Source organism: Pezoporus wallicus, unplaced genomic scaffold (genome assembly GCF_028554395.1).
Source record: "Pezoporus wallicus isolate ANWC-B61680 ecotype Strahan unplaced genomic scaffold, APGP_CSIRO_Pwel_v1 contig_8042, whole genome shotgun sequence".
NCBI lineage: Eukaryota > Metazoa > Chordata > Aves > Psittaciformes > Psittacidae > Pezoporus > Pezoporus wallicus.
The window spans coordinates 3,637,498-3,656,043 of record NW_026639380.1 but is presented as its reverse complement, the minus strand read 5'-3'; the positions used below and the strand labels follow the sequence as shown (position 1 = coordinate 3,656,043).

At 45.7% G+C, this 18,546-nt stretch overlaps 1 protein-coding gene across 1 annotated transcript; it reads right to left on the bottom strand.

The window, feature by feature from the left end:
• Positions 1–10,189: 10,189 nt before the first annotated feature.
• On the bottom strand, positions 10,190–14,958 carry LOC130601992 (cytochrome c oxidase assembly protein COX20, mitochondrial). The gene is made up of 4 exons (XM_057414461.1): positions 14,820–14,958; positions 12,056–12,170; positions 11,848–11,911; positions 10,190–11,260 (listed from the first exon to the last, which is right to left on the bottom strand). The coding sequence occupies exons 1-4, from the start codon at positions 14,850–14,852 to the stop codon at positions 11,119–11,121; spliced, it is 354 nt and encodes a 117-aa protein (XP_057270444.1). The 5' UTR covers positions 14,853–14,958; the 3' UTR covers positions 10,190–11,118.
• Between the last annotated feature and the right edge of the window lie 3,588 nt (positions 14,959–18,546).

The following is an 18,546-nucleotide window of genomic DNA, read 5'->3' as shown; positions in this document are numbered from 1 at the left end:
GGCAGGACAGGAGATGTGTCCTGGGGAAGGAGTCCTGGAATTGAACAGAGAGCTTCCGTTTGGTTTGAACGCTATTTTGTTGAGATTTCTGCTTTTGTAAACTTGCAGTGGCAGTGCTGGCTGCAGCTTTCTTGCATTCTAATGCTGTAAGGTGGGGAGAGGCATATCCGTCCTGAGTTGGATTCTGGGTATATGTGTGAACACGTGTCGCTGCCAGCACCTGGGGTTTGCCTTGCAGAGGCTGATCCAGCAGCAGCCCGGGCCCAGAGCCGGTGTAGCCTGCTCAAAACCTCTCTCAAATGTTAGTCCGTTCCTAGTAGTCTTCAGAAGTAAAGATGCACTTGTGTTGCTCTTCTAGCTTTTATAGCAGATGGCATTTGCATATTGACATTAAACAGTAACAGCACCACCTCCTTGTTAATACTGCTTTAAATCATCCCTTTACTTTTGAGTGAGAACAATGTAAAGTGTCTTTAAAGAAACGCTATTTAATGACCTAGAAATGTTGGGAATTGAAACCCAAACCTGTTTTGCTGAAATGGAATTTTCTTTAGCCTTGCAAAAGAAGTTTAGTGTAATTAAAAGTCCATCTCCCTTCTACCCTCACAAGAACTAACACTTTGTATGGAGTGCTGATCCTTTGCTTATTTTGGTACTCTATAAAATTATATAGTCTTTAACTGAAATATAAGAGCATACACTTGCTATGTGGTTGTAAAGCTTGTATTTTAATTCAAAAGTCTGGGATGTTTTGTTTTCAATTCTACATGGTGTGTAAAAGAAAAAAGCCACACATGAGAGGAAGCACTCTTGGGAGAGGAGTATCTGTTTGTACTAAGATACTCCTGAATGAAAGAGGTGGGTTTTATAAGCTCAGCACTATGTGCTAACTTTATGAGTCTGAAAGCCTCCCCATCCCTCATGTGGTGGAGCAGAAGCCAGCCCTTGCATGAGGCTGGATCTTTGCCTGGGAGGGAGCTCCCCATCAGTGTGTCTTCGTATCGTTCCTAGGGAAGGGATTTATGGTGATGTGTGTGGATGACTTGGACAGAAAAGCCATTACCTAGAAAAAACACTTCTATACATTTGCAGTTTGTGACTAAAGAGGTGATAGCAAGCTTAGTTAATGGCTACAACAAGGTGAGGAGTGCGCAGCTGTACATGACCAACAGGAGAGGGCTGAGCTGTGTGTCGGGTAACTTCCCACAGCTTATGAGGACTTGCTGACATGAGGAAAAGTGCCTTTATTGCCGGCAGGGGTGGGGTGGGCACTCGTGATGTACAACATGGGGTTTGGGTTTGTGTTTAGTGGGGCTTACTCCTCTTTTTTGTGCAGTACAAACGGCTTGCTTTTACTGAAGGTTTAGAGTGAGTGCATTATTTGTAGAGATCCTGCCCAATTTCTCTGATGGTGGAATGAATAAAACCCCAACCCCTGCTCTACCCATGCCATGTGCTGTCAGTGCACAGGAAAACTGCTTTGTGGTGCAAGCCACTAGTTTGAGTTTTTAAACCTTTACACTGCTCTTGAGCAATGTTTTTAATAGAAATAGGTGATGAAATCTTAGGATTTGGAGGTTTCCTTGTTCATGGTCATTTGGAAAACTAGGTCAGTGCTTTCTAAAAGTCCAACCACAAGCTAAGCCACAAGAAATCCAGCTGCGTTACAGAGAGATCGGAGGTACTTCAGTGCTTCTGCAGATGTCCAACTGCTGGGGGCTGGACTCTCCACAGTGAAGAAGTGTGCATGTACTGTAGTTAACGAGCTAGTAAGGTGGGAGTAAGTACAGCTGGAGCCATCTAGCCAGAAGCGCTGTGGAGGATGGGGAGAGCACCAGGATGTCAGAAAAAGCTGCTGAGAGGAAAGTGGAAATTGAGAGCAGCAGCTTTGTGACTGATGTTAACAAACGGGCCGTGGTGCAGGTAGAGCAGTGCCTCAGCCCCAGCACAGCTGCCCCGCATAGGTTGAGGGGAGCAGAAGGCCTCACCTTGGTGTTACAGCAGGTTCACCATCAGTGTGTGCAGCCTTTCCCCTTGCTTGGAGGCACGAGCTGCCTCCTCCAGTGCAGCCAGCCTCTCCTAGGCTCGCTGTTGCAGGGAAGGGGCTGAAATCAGGACTTGGCCACTAACTAACCTGGATGTGGCTCTTGCTTCGGTCTGTCTCTGCTAGAGCACTGAGAGCAGCAGGAGGATTCAGCAATGAGTCAGTTGCTGTGTAAACTTGGCTGTAACTTCAAATGATGCTAAATGCTTAACAAATTGTCAATGTCAAAAGAGAAACAGGAAAATGTAAAAAACCTAGTAATTACACAGGTGACCTGATACACAAGGGTTACTTCAGAGCAAGGTTTTTGTTCACTTTTCTGGTTACTGCAGAGAAATATGGTCGTAGAGGTTACTGAAATCAAAACTGGGTAAGACAGCTTGAACGGGTTTTCCCTCTAACCTTTTCATGCTCAAACACTGTTTATGACAGTGGTTGGAAGCAGATGCAGTTCACACTGATGATTCTGGGATCTGCTGCCTGGTTAGCATGCAAGCACTGTAAAGGGTACTCGTTCCTGTCAGCATTAATTCTCCCTTAGCCAGGGCCAAGCGGCTGCTAGGACACCTCTGACAACTGATGTGGCATAAAAATGCAAGTGCGTGGTTTGTGGTCTGCATGTGGCCTCCGTTCATCTTCCATTCACCTTTGTTAAAGCTGCTGCCACTCTGTGCTCTGGAGAAATCTGGTTCTATGAGAAACTTGTTTGCTGTAGAGGGGAGATGCGTGCTGGGGAGGAGCACTGGTGGAGCACGAGCTCTGGCACGGGGCTGATGCCTCCAACAGTTGCAAAATAAAAAGGCCCAGAATAGCACTGAAGATCTCTCTGGACGTAAATGCATGCTTAAAATACCAGTGGTTGTTTACACAGCGAGAGACACACAGAAGGCTGGATTCTCCTCTTGAGTCTCCACGTAACAGACTTAGATGCAGGCTACAGCTGTGTTCAGGTCCTGCTGGACTTTCAGCTTTGTGGAGCTGTTGAGCAAGTTAGGTAAGAGAAGACCCTGTATTATGAAAGGGCCTTTGTTTTTTGTACTAAGCAGGCAGCAAGAGAGGGGGGAGAGGAAATGAGCAAGCCCCAGTGGAGGGATTTACTGCAATATTGCTTTTTTCTGAAAGAAACAACACTTGGGTTTGCTCCCACGGTGCTGAGAAACAGGATTTGGAAATAGGTGAGCTAGCAGAGGCGAGCCCCCATGCAGCACGGTGTGCAGGGAGCAGAGGTACGTCCCCAGAGCCTGGCACCTCTGCATTGTGCTCACTGTGTCTCCTCTGCTTCGTGCTCCCCGCTGCTGTCAGAGCGCCTGGGGTGCTGTGGGGGCTCAGCCCCGCATGGGAGCGCTGCAGCGGGGGTGTGAATTACTGACAGCAAGACGGGGTGTTCTGCGTGCCTGATCCCCACACCGCGCTGTGCTGCCTCTGCTGCGGTTTTACAGACGCTCCGTCTCTCAGCAGGGCTCAGAATCACAGCAATGGTGTTTGTGAGGCCCTCTGGAGATGCAGCCCCTCCTGTTCACAGCGGGACTGGTGCTAGCGCTCAGGGCATGTGGCTAGCTGAAGCCTAAAAGCCTCAGTGGCCCTCTGGGCACCTATTCCAGTGCTGCCCTGCCCTCGCTGTAACACAGTGTGTCCTGCTCTCTGGCCCCAAGCTCCCAAGATAGTTTGTGGCCGTTGCCCCTGCTGCATCAGCTGGAGCTATCGAGATGTGTTTGCTCCACCTTCATAACTGTCCTGAGGTAACATTAGGCCATTATTAGGTGACCCCGCAGCCTGCTCTCCTCAGATCCAGTCCAGTCCTTCCAGCTGTTTTCCAGTGGGTCGTGTGCTTGAGCTCCCTGAACACCTCAGGAGCCCTCCACTGGAGCCTCTATGGTTTTTCAACATCCCTGTTGACCGAGAGGCCCAAATCAGGACCACAACGTTGGACACGCTCCCTCAGCCGTGCCACATACCAGGGATAAGTGCATCCCTTGATTTGTTGCACCTGTACTTCCTGATGGAGCCCAGGCTGTGGTTTGCCTTGTTTGCAGCAAGAACGTCCCCTGCCCCATGTTCAACTTGGCGTCCACTGTACATCCCATCCTTCAGAGCAGGGTGACTATTCAGCTAGCTGCTTCCCAGCCTCTAGTGGACACTCGGATGAAGCAGCTATGCTGTAGTAATAATAACTGATAAGCAATTAACTTGTTAAATAGCATCTCAAAAAGAAACATGAGTTGTAAATTACTTGTGCAAACTAAGTATCTTGTGTATTCTCCCTGTTTGCTTTGAGAGACCTCGGAGAAAGCACTGTGATAGCACAGTAAGAACTCTTTCAGCACTTACACAGCAGAGAACGTAGCAATTAAATCTCACAGCATGTTTGGTTTCCAGACCTAGGACATTCCTTCAGTCTCACCTTCATTGCTTGCCCCTTCTTTACAAAGAGAACTATCTCTCTATCATCTATCTATCTTATCTCCTGCATGGAGCTGGGGCCACCAAGCACCATAGTGCCTGCCAGTGCTCAAGCGCACTGGTGGGCTCCCGTTCTGGCTGTGGTAGGAGCTGCTGCTCTGAGAGAGGAGGCTGTGTAAGGAGCCGCAGTGCTGCGGTCTGCAGGGCAGCACGCTGCACCCAGCCCAGCACGGTGCTGAGGAGATGCCATGGTCTGCTCAGAGGTGGAGGGGATGGCGGAGGCCAGGAGATGCTTCCAAAAACCCAACATCTCCCTGGAGGTTCTCGGGAGGGGGTTGCTGCTCCCGCAGCAGCGCTGGCACAGCCCTGGGATACCCGTGTGCCTCTGGTGCTTGGCAGCCGGCCAGGCCTTTCTTGTTTCTTCCTTCAAGGAAACACCCGTGCAAGGCACATGAGAGACTCCAGCAGCTTCTTTCAGCAGGTCCGAGCACAGAGAACAAAGAGTTTTCAGGAATGATCTTGCTTTACAGATGCTGCCCTGAAAGGTGTATTATCCAGCAAGCGCCAAGTACGAGCATCCTCTAGCTCCAGAACAACCCAGTGACAATTACACTGCTGGAAGCAAAGGCTGCTGGGGGAAGGGAGGGAGTGCTTGGGCTCCTCCTTGAAGGGTGGCTGTATCTGAGGCATTCCACTCAGCGTGGATCCCACTGGAGGTCACCAATAGTTGGACAGGGCTGCTGATGGTACCTGTAACTGAACTCTGAGCACTGTCAGGTTTGCCACCTGCCACCATGGGAGGACGTGGTTTGATGCAGGGCTGTGGTTTGGGGGATCTCATAATCTGGTGGTCCTCTGGGAATTCAAGTGTGGGGAGGGTGGCTGCACACGTGTCCATGTAATGTGTGTGTGCACGGGGGCATCCTTTGCTCTGCTTGAACTAAATGTGGTTAGGGTTAACATTTGTCCCCCCTCAGGCAGGGACACCTTCCACCAGACCACTGTGCTCCAAGCTGCGTCCAACCTGGCCTTGAACATTGCAGGGATGGGGCAGCCACAGATTCTCAGGGCAACCTGTGCCAGTGTCTCACCATCCTAATGTCTAATGTAACTTTACCCTCTTTCATCTCAAAGCAATTCCCCCTTTCTGTGTCCTTACCTGCCACTGTCAAAAGTCCCTCTCCAGATTTCTTGTAGCCACTTTAGGCACTGGAAGCTGCTCTAAGGTCTCCCCAGAGCCTTCTCTTCTCCAGGCTGAACAAGCCCAGCTCTCAGCCTGTTTTCATAGGAGGGGTGGTCCAGCCCTCGGAGCATCTTCATGACCCTCCTCTGCACTCACTCCAACAGGTCCACATCCCTCTTGTGTTGAGGGCACGAGAGCTGAACACAAGTACTGCAGGTGGGGTCACATCAGAGCAGAGCAGAGGGGCGGTTATCACCTCCTTCCACCTGCTGGCCACGCTGCTTTTCATGCAGCCCAGGACACATTTGGCTTTCTGGGATGCAAGTACATTGGATGACCTTGAGAGTGTCCATACGGGTACCAGAGACACATGGACTGAGGTGTGGCATCCCCAGTATGAGGATAGGGATACATAAAATGGTAAGTAGAAGTGAGCACTGACTGCCTTTTAGGATGTGAATGAGCATTGTGCCTGTTAGCAGGTGAACTAAGCCCTCTGCAGTAGTTATTGGGGGGGACGGGACGACACGACTTTGTGAGCTTTAGGAAGAAAGGGCTGCTCAACCGTCAAGGGCTTTAAGTGTTGCATGAAAGCACTGTAAGCACAGCATGTGATAATCACTGGTAATGCCGGATTTCTTGGGGGAGCCCAAACAGAACATCATCCCCTCTATTTCGAGAAACAGGCTGCTGGGATTTTTTTTTTGTTCTGTATTTGCTCTATGAAGGACTCCTGCAACAGCCATTTGTGTTAATGTATCTGCCCAGTAATAAATCACCTATTGGCTCCTCATCCTCAGCAGTGGTGCTACTACCTCATCCAGAGCCTGAATGTTTCCTCACAGGGAAGGGGATGTTAGCTGCCCTGTAATCGCTTCAGTAACATATCCTAAATGTTCTGCTGGTGGTGGCTGTGGGCACCCTGACTGCGAACTTGCTCAGAAGAAGGAGCCATGGGCAAATTTGGGCTGGGTGGTTTGCAGGCAAAGACGTCGCATGTGTAAATGCACACCGTGATCACCGGAGCCGATCACAAGCTGTTTGCCAACAACAGGAGAGGCGAGGAGCTGCAGTGTGGGGAGAGAAACTGGCTGAGAGCAGATCCGCTGCTGCTCATAACAGCATTCGGCAAAATAAACAAGGAGTTTAAGAAAGTAAGCAAAGCATGCGTGTCCTCTTCAGAGCATGAAGACAGAGAGGAGCAGCTTTACCTCTATGAAATAGATCACTGGGCTGTGGTGAGTCTAGAGCAGCCCTGCAGTGGTAACTGCCCACTCCCATCGTACATGGTAGGTACTGCTGCCAGTGGGCTCCCGGCGTGTTCACTGGAGGGCTCTGACACAGCCGTGCTCATGACAGATGGCAGAAGCAGGGAAGATTAAAATGTTGTTCTCAGAATGAACTGCTCTCCATCTTTAAAACAAGCACACTGAGGAGCACCGTGACCTATTCCTGCGGAACAGGCAGACCTGTTGCTGGGCAGCTCTCAGGCAAACTGTGAGCCCGCACACACTCAAGGGAAGTGCATGAAAATGTCTCAGGGTGCTGCCAGACACAGGTAAAAGCCTGCGTTTTCCTCAAATTATCTCATCCAAGGCTCTACCTTTTCTTCACCAGCCTGTTCCCCTGCCCCCAGCTGAAGGTTTAGCACACATATTTGCTTAGTGTAGTATTTTGTGTTCCAAGGCCTTGCGTCACATTAACAAGAACTCAGCTCCGCTTCTGACGTATGATTAATTCTTGGTTCTTCAATTAAAAACAAGACAAAAAATCATCAAAGGATCACCTGAACACACCATAAAACTGGTTAGGTATTCTTCTGATCAGTTTTCTAAGGCAGTAACAATGTAGTTATCTCAAACTTTAAATGGAGCAAACCAAACAATCAGTAACCACTGAGCTCAAGCTGGAATGCCTGCATAGGAATGAAGGAAGTACAGGAATTAGTCTCCTAAGCTGGAGAAAATCTTTCACTTGGGAGCTCATTACAACCAAATTCACACAGTGCTTCGTTGTTGTGGGGCTGCTTACCCCAGATATAACAAACGTATACCCCCAAAACCCAAAGCAGATGCAGTGACAGGAGGTGACCTTTCCCTTGCAGCACTGGAGGACCTGGGGTGTGTGGTGACACACAGAGAACAGCCAGGGAGCATGCAAACCGCAGCGAGCACCAACATCTCCCCAGAATCTCTGCCTGGGGAAGGATACAAATGACCAGTTTGGGGTGGCAGCTGTAGTTACCTCTACTGTCAACTTCAAAGGCTCCTGGGGTTTGAGTCAGTCACACTTGTTGATGGCTGAAGCATGACACTGCTGCAGCGCAAGGCAGTGAAGAGCAGAGGCCAGCCGATGACATGCCTCTACTGATGGAGTTGGCAGCCTCTTGCTTTGACAGCGACTTTCCTTCCTGAAGGGCTTGGGGAGTCGCTCTGCTCACTGCAGGGAGCTGTGTGAGCCTGCTACAGGGGACTAGCAAGCACCTTCTCACAAGAGTGTAGTTCCTGCAGGGAGAGTGAGGTGTGGAGGAGCAAATGGGGTCATAAAACCATCTGTTTGTTTTGGTGGTGTTTTAGGTTGCTTTAAGGGAGGATTTGACTAACTTCAGGGATTAAAACTAAGTCTGCTTGTCAGTCACCGCTCAGTGACCAAGTAATGCAACTGCCAGTAAAACAAACAGGATTTTAACAACTTTACAGTAGCTTAAAAGTGCCACACTTCATTCTCTCCTTCAGGCTCAGAGGGCTGAAAACCAAACATCTTCAAAATCACTACGTATCTTTCTAGTAACTGTTTAGTAGGTTTTAATTTGAACCTTGATAAAGCAAGAACTATCACATCTGTCATTAGCAGCAATACTTAAGGTAACAATACCAAATCTGACAATAAAACAGGGATGTACGTTATGTGTTTCTATCAATGACTCATGGCTCACTAATTAAAAAAACAGGGAATTGCTTTCAAATGTTAAAATTACTTCTATTAGGTTACTCTAACTTTTATTTTCTTATGAATGCATTCTAATTTATGACAACTCACAGCTTTGGGAGTGGGGGTTTAGTTCTGCCCCTCTCTCCCCCTTCCAGTGGGGGCTGGTAACCCATCAGTCACTTTCAATCCACTTTCCATAGCCAGCACAGCAGCAGCTGGAGCCAGCACTATAAGGAATTGTGCCAGACTTTTCCCTGCACGCTTATCCATGAGCATTCTTCCCTCTGCTAGTGCAACCCCCCCCGCCCTTCAGGCCAGCAAATCCTGCTCACAGCTTCCCAGTCTTATCCCCACCCCACCCCATTCAGCAAATGCTGACTCTTGGTTAGCTCAGTTCCACCTCAAGTTTTAGTAGATAATGAAGTTCAGATGTGTCAGCCAGAGGGCCTGTGCTTCCTCTTTCCACATTTTCCTGTTAACATCTGGCATACCCTCTTTACACTTTGCCCAGTGAAGCAGAAGTATCAGATGGACTATCTATGCAATGCAAATACATCTAGAATTTCAGTTATTGGCCAGAATTGCTAATACTGTAGTTAAGCTGTTATTGTGCTAATAGTCTTAAATGCAGTAGCTTAAACCAACACCAATTAGCACCGGAGAGGATTTAATGCTGCAGTTTTCCCAGATTTTTTAATATACATAATACCATGATGCTTCTCCCTTTTTCTCCTCAGTACACAGTAGCTGTGCACTTTGAAAGATGCCATTATGCACATGCTCACTTCTTTCATATCACTGCAGAACAGCATTTCCTTCTTTCTCTACAACTGCTCTTTGCCAAAGAGCAAATTTTCTTCTGCATGCTTTTGTTTCCTAACCTACCCCCCGCTGAACTGTGATCTCACAGCCAAAAGACCCCCTGCTTAGGTTGCAGTTCCTTTTCTTAGGTCAGATAGGAAAGAACTCGGCCATGTATTAAAATAGAAGCTTGCTAAGTCCTGGTTCATGGCTCACTCAGTTTCCCACTGCTGCTCCAAGAGCTTTATGAACACCTATCACTCCTAGGGGAAGGAGTTTCCTTCCCTCTCACCCTCCACACCCCCAGCACTGAACCAGGGAGAAACATTTTCCTCTTCTGAATTAGAGCTAGCTGCCAGGCAACTTCTGAGTTCAGATCTTGCAGTGAGAACAGGAAGTGTTTCACTGAGCTGTATCAAGTCTTCCGGAGGCATTTTATATAAAACTATCAAAAGAGTGTCCTCCAGAAAAGTTATCTTTAATATTTTGTCCAAAGAAACAAGAGGAATAGGGGAACAAAAGGAAATACAGTATACAGGTTTGTTTTGTAGGAGGCTAATCCACAGAGGGTAAAAGTTTAATTATATTAGTGTAAATAGCATGTGTGTTTAGGGCTGTCAAGTATAATTCCAAATTAAGTAAGTAGAGCAATGCTGCTGTTTACACCTGGATTCCCAAACGTTCTCTCACTGACTTAACAGCAGATCACATACTCTCTCAGACTAAGTACAGGTGGAGGGAAAGGACTAATTTTGCTCAGTGAATGCTTTTGGACACCCAAAATTGCTTAACATAATATAGCATAAATAATTTTGTGGAAATAAATACACACATACACATATGATATATATATTGGGAGAGTGGTATAGACAGAAACAAGCAAGGAATGGAATATTATGCCATCACTCTTATTTACCAATATGCAATTAGACTTAACACTGTATTGCCAAATAAGATGGTCTCCTTGAAATTATACAGTGCTACTTCTTTTAGCTGAATATGTACAGTGAAATACACAAGAACACGCCTTTTAAAAATAATCTGCTGACCACTGCTAGGTAGAATGTAAATTATTACTGCACCATTTGTAAGGAAATATCTTAAACAGAAGAGAAAGATTTTTAACTGAGGAAAAAGATCACTTACATAGCTTAGACTGCTTCTGAAGTGTGATTTTATGCTTAGTTTCACACAGACAGAACAAAGCTGGACATCCTTTAACTTCACAGTATATATCAATGATCTGAGGTTATTCTGCAGCTGAAATCTTACAAAGACTACCGATACCACCCATACTGCATAAGCGAAGCATTCACCTACTGTTTAGGCATTCCTGTTTGACAAACAGCACAGTTAACAGTAGCACTGAAGGATACATTTACTCAAGAGAACAGCTGATGAAAATATTTTCCTGTATTTAAATGAGATGTAATTACAACTTTGCTAAAATGAACCATTCCCTTTACAATGGAAGTTAAAGCACTCCCAAATCATTGTCATAAATCCTCTGTGACCCTGTAATAGCACACATCAGTTCCACAGTGTTTAATAGGAGGTCATTCCTAACAGCGTACACAGTCACACACACACACGAAACAAAGAAAGGCTTGTGCACTGACTTTACAGATACACCATAAATTTCTTGCTTGGATTTGCTAAGACAACAACCATGATTTACCTACAAACTCACAGGGAAGACTGCCAGTTTTGGACCACCTCCTCCCAAAGCTCTACTAGACCACAGTTCCTCTGTAGCAGACTATGAATCACTTCTTTCATTGCCAGTTTGTTTTCTTGCTGGATCAAGATGACTGCCTTCATACAAGATTTTGTTCCTCACTGCTTCTTTAAGCATTCTTTGCCGGATCCTTTGCTGGGCCAGATTGTACCTGCAGTAAAACCTAGAGGAGGGGATGAAAAGAAAACACGATTCCCTGCTTTATATGAGTGACAGTATCAAGTTATTCAGCCAGCTGAAAAGTTTAAACCACATATAATAATGCTAGTAAAATTCATCGTGCAATGATACATCGTGAAAATATTCGAGTAACTGCTATTTTTTTCAGGCAAGCATTATGGAGCCACTGAGGAGCAGCATGTACAGATTCACTGGAAAATGCTAGTTTCCATAATGTGGATCTTAATTTCACTACCATTTAGTATGTTACCTTTGTAATCAGGGCAGAAGGATGGCAGAGGTAAAGGAAAAACCGAAAGACTTAAGACAGATAGAAGTAACTGGGTGGTTTGATCTCTTAGCAGTCAAGAAACAATAGCAAGTTTTTCTAAAAAACACATTAACATAAAAATTCAAACGCATTGAACCCTTCCTTCACAAAAAAGAAACATTTTGGGGAGAAAGAGGGGATGCTTTGCTAGGCAAGTTTTTTAGAGTTTCAAAAACAGTGTGGAAGGTCAAACAAGGATCATCACACTGTACAAAGCAGACAACATAGGTCTGTCAAAATTCAGGAACTGTTTTACGTACCAGTATCCTAACGTGGTGCAAATAAAGCCACCAACTGCAAAGTCACAAGATCTTCTAACTCTACCTGGAAGAAAAGACAAATATCCTCAAAAATAATTAGAGAAAACCCCTGGGATTACTTCCCATTATTAATAAAACCTAACAGCAAATAGGAATGATTTTTTCTTAGCAAATAAATATATAAAACGCAGAAAGAATAAGTACTTACTAGTTGCTAAAAAATATCCAAGGCCCACAACTAAAGATCCCACAGAGCCATAGAGCACTGATTCTCGTGCACATGGGACGCTCTGAACATCAAGAAATCCCAGGAGTTTAAAGGACTGAAAGAAAACAAAGCAAAACATAAATTAAAACACGACTTTTGTGCAAGCCCCTAATACCAACTCCACTGTAAAATCGACTTGTTTTCTTAGCAATCAAAAACAACCACTTGAGGATTTTCTATTTCCAGAGCTTTACTTCAGCAAAAATGAACATGCACAGCTGTACCAGGAATGGTTTGGGATGAGTTAACTATTGATTTAGACAACATCACTTTGTACAAACCTGCTGATCCATCCTTTCTATTGAATATTATGAAAGAACTCTTTTAGTCTTCCTTTACATTCCCTCAAAAAAGGAGAAAACTCTAAAGAATCCGGGATCTTTGTTCAAAACTAAAACACATCACAACAAACAGATTAAGGTTACAACTAATTATGCAGTTTAGTTATGCCACATAATGTTAATATCTGAAGAGGCAAGTGTGCTTAAAAAAAAAGTGCCATTACTGGAGAAGGCACATGTAGAGAACCTTATACTGAACCCTGAATAAAACCAATTATAAACCAGTAAATTTTAACCTAATCCTATGTACATGCAGGAGCTGTGCACAGGAATTTGTCTATATACAACATGTATTCAAATGAACCTACTGGTAAAAATAAAACTACTTCATACTCAGTCTCACATCTATAACCTACCCTAGCTTGTATCTATTAGCTTTCTATTTAATCCTCAAACAGTAACTACACAAACCGAGCCATGAACTGACAAATACGTTTTTCACCTCAGAGATGCCTACACCAGCTTCTGCATACTCCAAGTCTTCTTAAATATATCTTGAGGTGATCCTGCCCCTCTACTCTGCTCTTGTGAGACCTCACCTGGAGTATTGTGTGCAGTTCTGGTGTCCTCAACATAAAAAGGACATGGAACTGTTGGAACAAGTCCAGACAAGGGCCACGACAATTATCAGGGGACTGGAGCACCTCCTGTATGAAGACAGGCTGAGAAAAGTTGGGGCTGTTCATTCTGGAGAAGAGAAGGCTGCGTGGAGACCTCATAGCAGCCTTCCAGTATCTGAAGGGGGCCTATAGGGATGCTGGGGATGGACTCTTCATTAGGGACTGTAGTGACAGGACAAGGGGTAGTGGGTTAAAACTTAACCAGGGGAAGTTTAGATTGGATATAAGGAGGAAATTCTTTCCTGTTAGGGTGGTGAGGCACTGGAATGGGTTGCCCAGGGAGGTTGTGAATGCTGCATCCCTGGCAGTGTTCAAGGCCAGGTTGGACGAAGCCTTGGGTGACATGGTTTAGTGTGAGGTGTCCCTGCCCATGGCAGGGAGGTTGGAACTAGATGATCTTAAGGCCCTTTCCAGCCCTAACTATTCTATGATTCTATGATACTCAAATATAACTTGAATTTAACTCATATTTCCCACCTGACAGACATCCTTGCAAATGCACATAGGTACCACAAGCCAGAGTGAGAAACTACGTACAAGGCCTCAAAATGGCATGGATCAGGGCGAAGGTGGCCGCACTGTAGCAACATCTGTGCCTCTGCCTGCTACTAACTTGCTAGGGATAGTGTATTTAAATTGTTAGACCATTAAATACTACATGTGCAACTGTATAAACTAACACCTTGAAAGACTATTTTCAAATGGTTTAACTTTTTTCGTAAAGCTGTTATACTTGGACAAAGTAGATTTTGAAGATGGAGTACTACAGCCAACTGTTTGTAGAGGGCTGACAGCTCTGTGAGACAAGCCGTTGTGAAACACATCTGACTGTGGTAAAGCGCCTGATAACAGCTGGATTTGTATGCAAGTATGGAAATCCCCGTCAATAATTTTATCCATGTTCCCCATGGACAACCATCAGCTGTTTCCACATAATCCCCGTGTACAAGTGAGACAAAAAGGATTTGGTCTAATCTCCTAATGGGCAATTTCAAGTACTCCCATGTGAAAGAAGTCACCCGATACGTTGCTGTTGTTGGCTAAGAAGGTATCCCTGCTACATCCGTGCAGCATGATGCATCCTTTTAAAATAGTATTTCACCTGTTGCTACACTTGAAATCACTTGTTATGACTCTAACTATTTCTAACTACTGGCATTATGAAAGCCTGTCATGACAAGTGTTTTACTCACAAACAGTGGGGACCCCGAGAGGGGTCCGTGGAAAAATAAACACGACACACACATCCCTCCACCAATGTAGCCCTATGGAGCCTCAGAACTGCCATCGCATTCCAGGAATTGTTCCCTAATTATTTCCTCTGGGGCAAAATCAGCGGGGGTTTATGACTCGCCAGCGATAACTTTCCCTGTCCCCAGGGTTGGGCTCCCTCTCGGCTGCCGGCACAGCTCACCCTCATCCTCACCCTCACCTTCCTCCCAGGGCCCGGCTGCCATTACGCGGGGCGGGCGCCAACACCTTAAACCTCCTGAACGGCCCCACGCACCGCCCGTCTCTGTGCGGATCACAGACCCGGCCCCCACCGGGGCCGCCTCTCGGCCGCCGCCCCGGTACTTCCCCGCCGCGCAGTCGAGGCGAGACGGGCACGACTCCCTCAGCCGCCCACGTGAAGCCGGGCCGGGGGCACTGGGGCTGCCGTGTGTGTGTCGTGGGCGCCCCGGTGCTGGGGGAGGGCTGCGGCGCCGTACAGAGCCCCCTCCCTCCCCCGCAGTCCTCCATTACCTTCCTCGGCTCAGAGTCGCCCTCGCCCGCCATGACCTGACAGCGCCTCCCCCCCTGCCGCGCCGCGCACCACCGAGTGCGGACTACGGCCGTCTAGAGCAGGCAGACGGAGGAGGCCGCTCTAGCCGCGCCGCCCCGCCCCATCTCGATGGTGTCCGCGGAGGGGCGGGGGCGGGCGGGAGCGCCGGCGCCATTTTACGTCCAGCGCCGAGATTCCAGCAAAATCCTTTGTTCGGTGAAATGGGTCACGGCGCGGGGCGCGCGCGCGCACGCACGCACGCACGCACGCACGCACGCACATGCGCGGGAGGGGAGGGGCGCGGGGAGGAGCGAGGGGCAGGGAGCGGGGCCTCATAGCCGGGACTGAGCGCGGGTGTTAGAGGGGGTGGTAACAGGTCTGGGAGGTGTAAACGCGATCAGCGGGTAGCACCTAGTGGGAGGAGGAAGAGGTGATGGATCATTGTTTGGGTGTGGGTAGCCGAACGGCGCAGGCTGCGGGGAGGGAGGAGAGGGAAGGGGTTGTTTTCAGTGTCCCTTGCAGGAAGCAACCCGGAGTGCTGGAATGAGATGAGGAAACGATAACGTGAAACTGGGAGGAAAGTACCCTGGTGGCGGGGGAGGAAGAACTGTTTCAAAAGAAATGCCCTTGATAATGGTCTCCTGTGGGACGTCTACAAGTAAACCGGACAAAATACACGGGGGTTCAGTAGGCCTGAGTGTGCGGGAACAGATGCACATATATGAGATAATCACTTGGTTGTACCTGTAGTAATAGCTGAAGAGGTGGATAATAGAGTAAGAAGTAATATCCTCTGAGTAACAGAGGATAGAGTTTAAACAGTTCTGCGAGATACTGTGAAAATACATTTGGCTGCAAGAAAACAAGTCCCTACGTGCTAAGTAAATTAATTGGGCAGACTCAGTTCAGGACCTTTGTGTCTTGGCAATAAAGTATAACAAAGGTAAGAGATAATCACAGTTTGATTTAAAAATTACATAACTGAGATATCTTCAGACCTTGTTAAAGTTGGTTCTTTCATGTGTTTTGTTTTTAATCCTATGCTAAATAAAATGGTCCTTTTCACACTGAAATTTAAACTGATTCGAGTTTTATTACTTGCTTTGGAAGCAATATACACGTTCAATTTTAATGTATCACTAGTTGAAAAGTGCTACTGTACATTTGCACGAGCTAATTTACAGCTCTGATGGATTTGAAACAGCTCTCAGTCCTTCCCAACAGCCCCTGTCTACCACTGCTTATACCATCTTTGCAGGCAGTCCTCTGAATTCCTGGAACACACTCATTCAGTAAATTTACTATTGTTTTTAAAAGATCAGTAAACGGTGCCTGTAATTGTGAGTAGGTTAGATTGTTTAAGGTTAATATTTATTATGTATATAGTGCTGCAAACAGGACGTTTGCTATAATACATGAAAATCAAAATGATTGGCATAAACTCTCCGTGGAAAAAAATGTAAATGTCTGTTTTTATCTTGGTTGGTTTAAAAAATGGAATTGCATTTTGTTAAGCAATGAGAAACATTGAGGGATATAGTAAGAAATCCCATGAGCGTGCTAATATGTTTGAGATTAAGAAGTCCACAATGGTGAAAAACATACTGCTTTTACTGCCATATTTTGAAGGAGATAATTTTTTCTTTGAAACAGGAGATTAGTTTTAGAATGAAGGTGCTGGGGAAGACAGTACACAATAAAGCATCTTCTGTCTGATAGTCAAGGACAGGCTGAGAAGTGCATGGTTTTCCCTACATGTCATATATCGCTTTTCCGCATACCCAAATCACACTGAAATATCCACTGGCAGTAAGTGTAACACTTTTTTCTCTTTTCTTTGGTACTTACTGCTGCAGATCACAGTTTTGCTTCACCTCTTTTAGAAGTTGCTCTGAAATAATTACTGTGACCTTTCGTGGAGTTCCAGGTACAGAGAGGGCTGCTTGACAGTGCTTGGGATCAGTGAAGTCACTTGAGCTGGAGCTTCCTTAGCATAAAACAGAAGGGCTGCTGACACGACACTGGGATATCCTGAAGTGCACAGCAGGCTTTCTCTTGTGGTGGTCTGTAGGGACCTGAGAAACACGCTGGTCTTTTGAGAGCAGTGCAGATTTAGGTCAAGTTGCTCTGCTGATGATGTATTTTGGAAGGTAGCCAGACAACAGGTTCCTGGGCTAGTAGTTGAGGCATGCCTCAAAGCAAATTTTGGAGATGTCCAGTAGGGCTTTTGATCTGTCTTCATGGTCACACTGAAGACAGAAACAAGCATTTTGTAAGCTGTGAAAGCAAGTGGTACTTAGAACTGCCACAAGTCAGGAACAGGTTATTCCACTTGTGTCCTCAGTTTTCATGAGGGTGTGTGTCCTTCAGGAGGAGGACATTATGTTACTGGATGCAAGTGTGTAGGAGTTAGGTATTTTGATAGTTTTGTGCTGGTAAATGGTTATTATCATGGCTGTAGAAATACTGAGCAGTAGGTTATGGCTGAGTAACCACCTTTGTGAGGATGGAGGAGGCACAAGGACTGTGTGCAGGCTGCTGTTGCCAAGGCAGTCAGCAACCACGTTTGTGCAATTGAATAAAAATAATTATCTTTTTTTCCCCAAGCATTAATGCTAATGCAAATTAAATTTCAACTGCAAGGCAATTTTATTCGGGGTTGGCTTCGCTGATCATTTCTGTAGGTTGACTTATTCCTAACTACCTGTACAAACGATCTTTTCAGCTGCAGCACTTGAGAGATGTTAATTCAGTGTACTCTAAAAGCCAAAGAAACAAGGGCAGGCTTCTGATGGCTTTATTTCTTCTGCCAGATCTTTTAATCTGTTTATCTTATTCAGGCATTTGATTCAAAAAGGAAGCAGAGTTTATATTAAAAGAGAAGGCTTATATAAAATGTAACAGTTATAATTGCAGCTATACTGTTAGATGTAGAGCTACATTTAGAAATTCCTGACTTATTAGTAGCAGTGTGACTTAGGGATGCTTCTGACTAAAAATAGAACAGAGTTTTTCTTAATTAACCAATTTTTTTATATATATATAATGTGAACTACTTCTGTTAGGGCTCTAAAGCATGTCTTAAATGTATTCGTGGCAAAACCTGACACACTAAGCTTTCTTGCAGATCACTGTAATACACTTCAAGCAGATGGTGGTAGTATTTATTTCTGCCACTTTTTGGTCTGTGTTTTTAAGTTGCAACTTTGTAAGATGTAGAACTAATTTTCTGAAACTGAAGACATTAGAGATATGTGCTATTTCTGAAACAAATTTGAACAGTAATGACCTAGTATCCATAGGGTGATAAAAAAAGGAGTGTGGAAGGGAACATTTCTCTTGCTTCAGAGCTGCTTTACTTGGGCCTGTTTCATTCCTAATATGTTCATCTAACTTTCTTTTAAAACTTCCTCTTCCATTTTGTGTCTTCATTTTTCAAAGTACAGTAGCTGTCCTGAGGTTTCTGTCATGAGCAGTGTGGAGGGGGCTTATTATGAACTCTGAGCCTTATGTTCCACGTCTTTCGTATAAATGTGTCAGGCTTAATCTTTATTAATTCCTGAGGGAAAACTGGAGACTAGAACTAATAAGATATTTGTATGGTAATTGTTTCTTCTGGGATGTGGTTTCTGAGAATTCGTAACTGAAGAGGGTTTTGCCAGTAAGAAATCCGTTTAGAAATAAGCTGTTTAAACAGCACAACAGAAC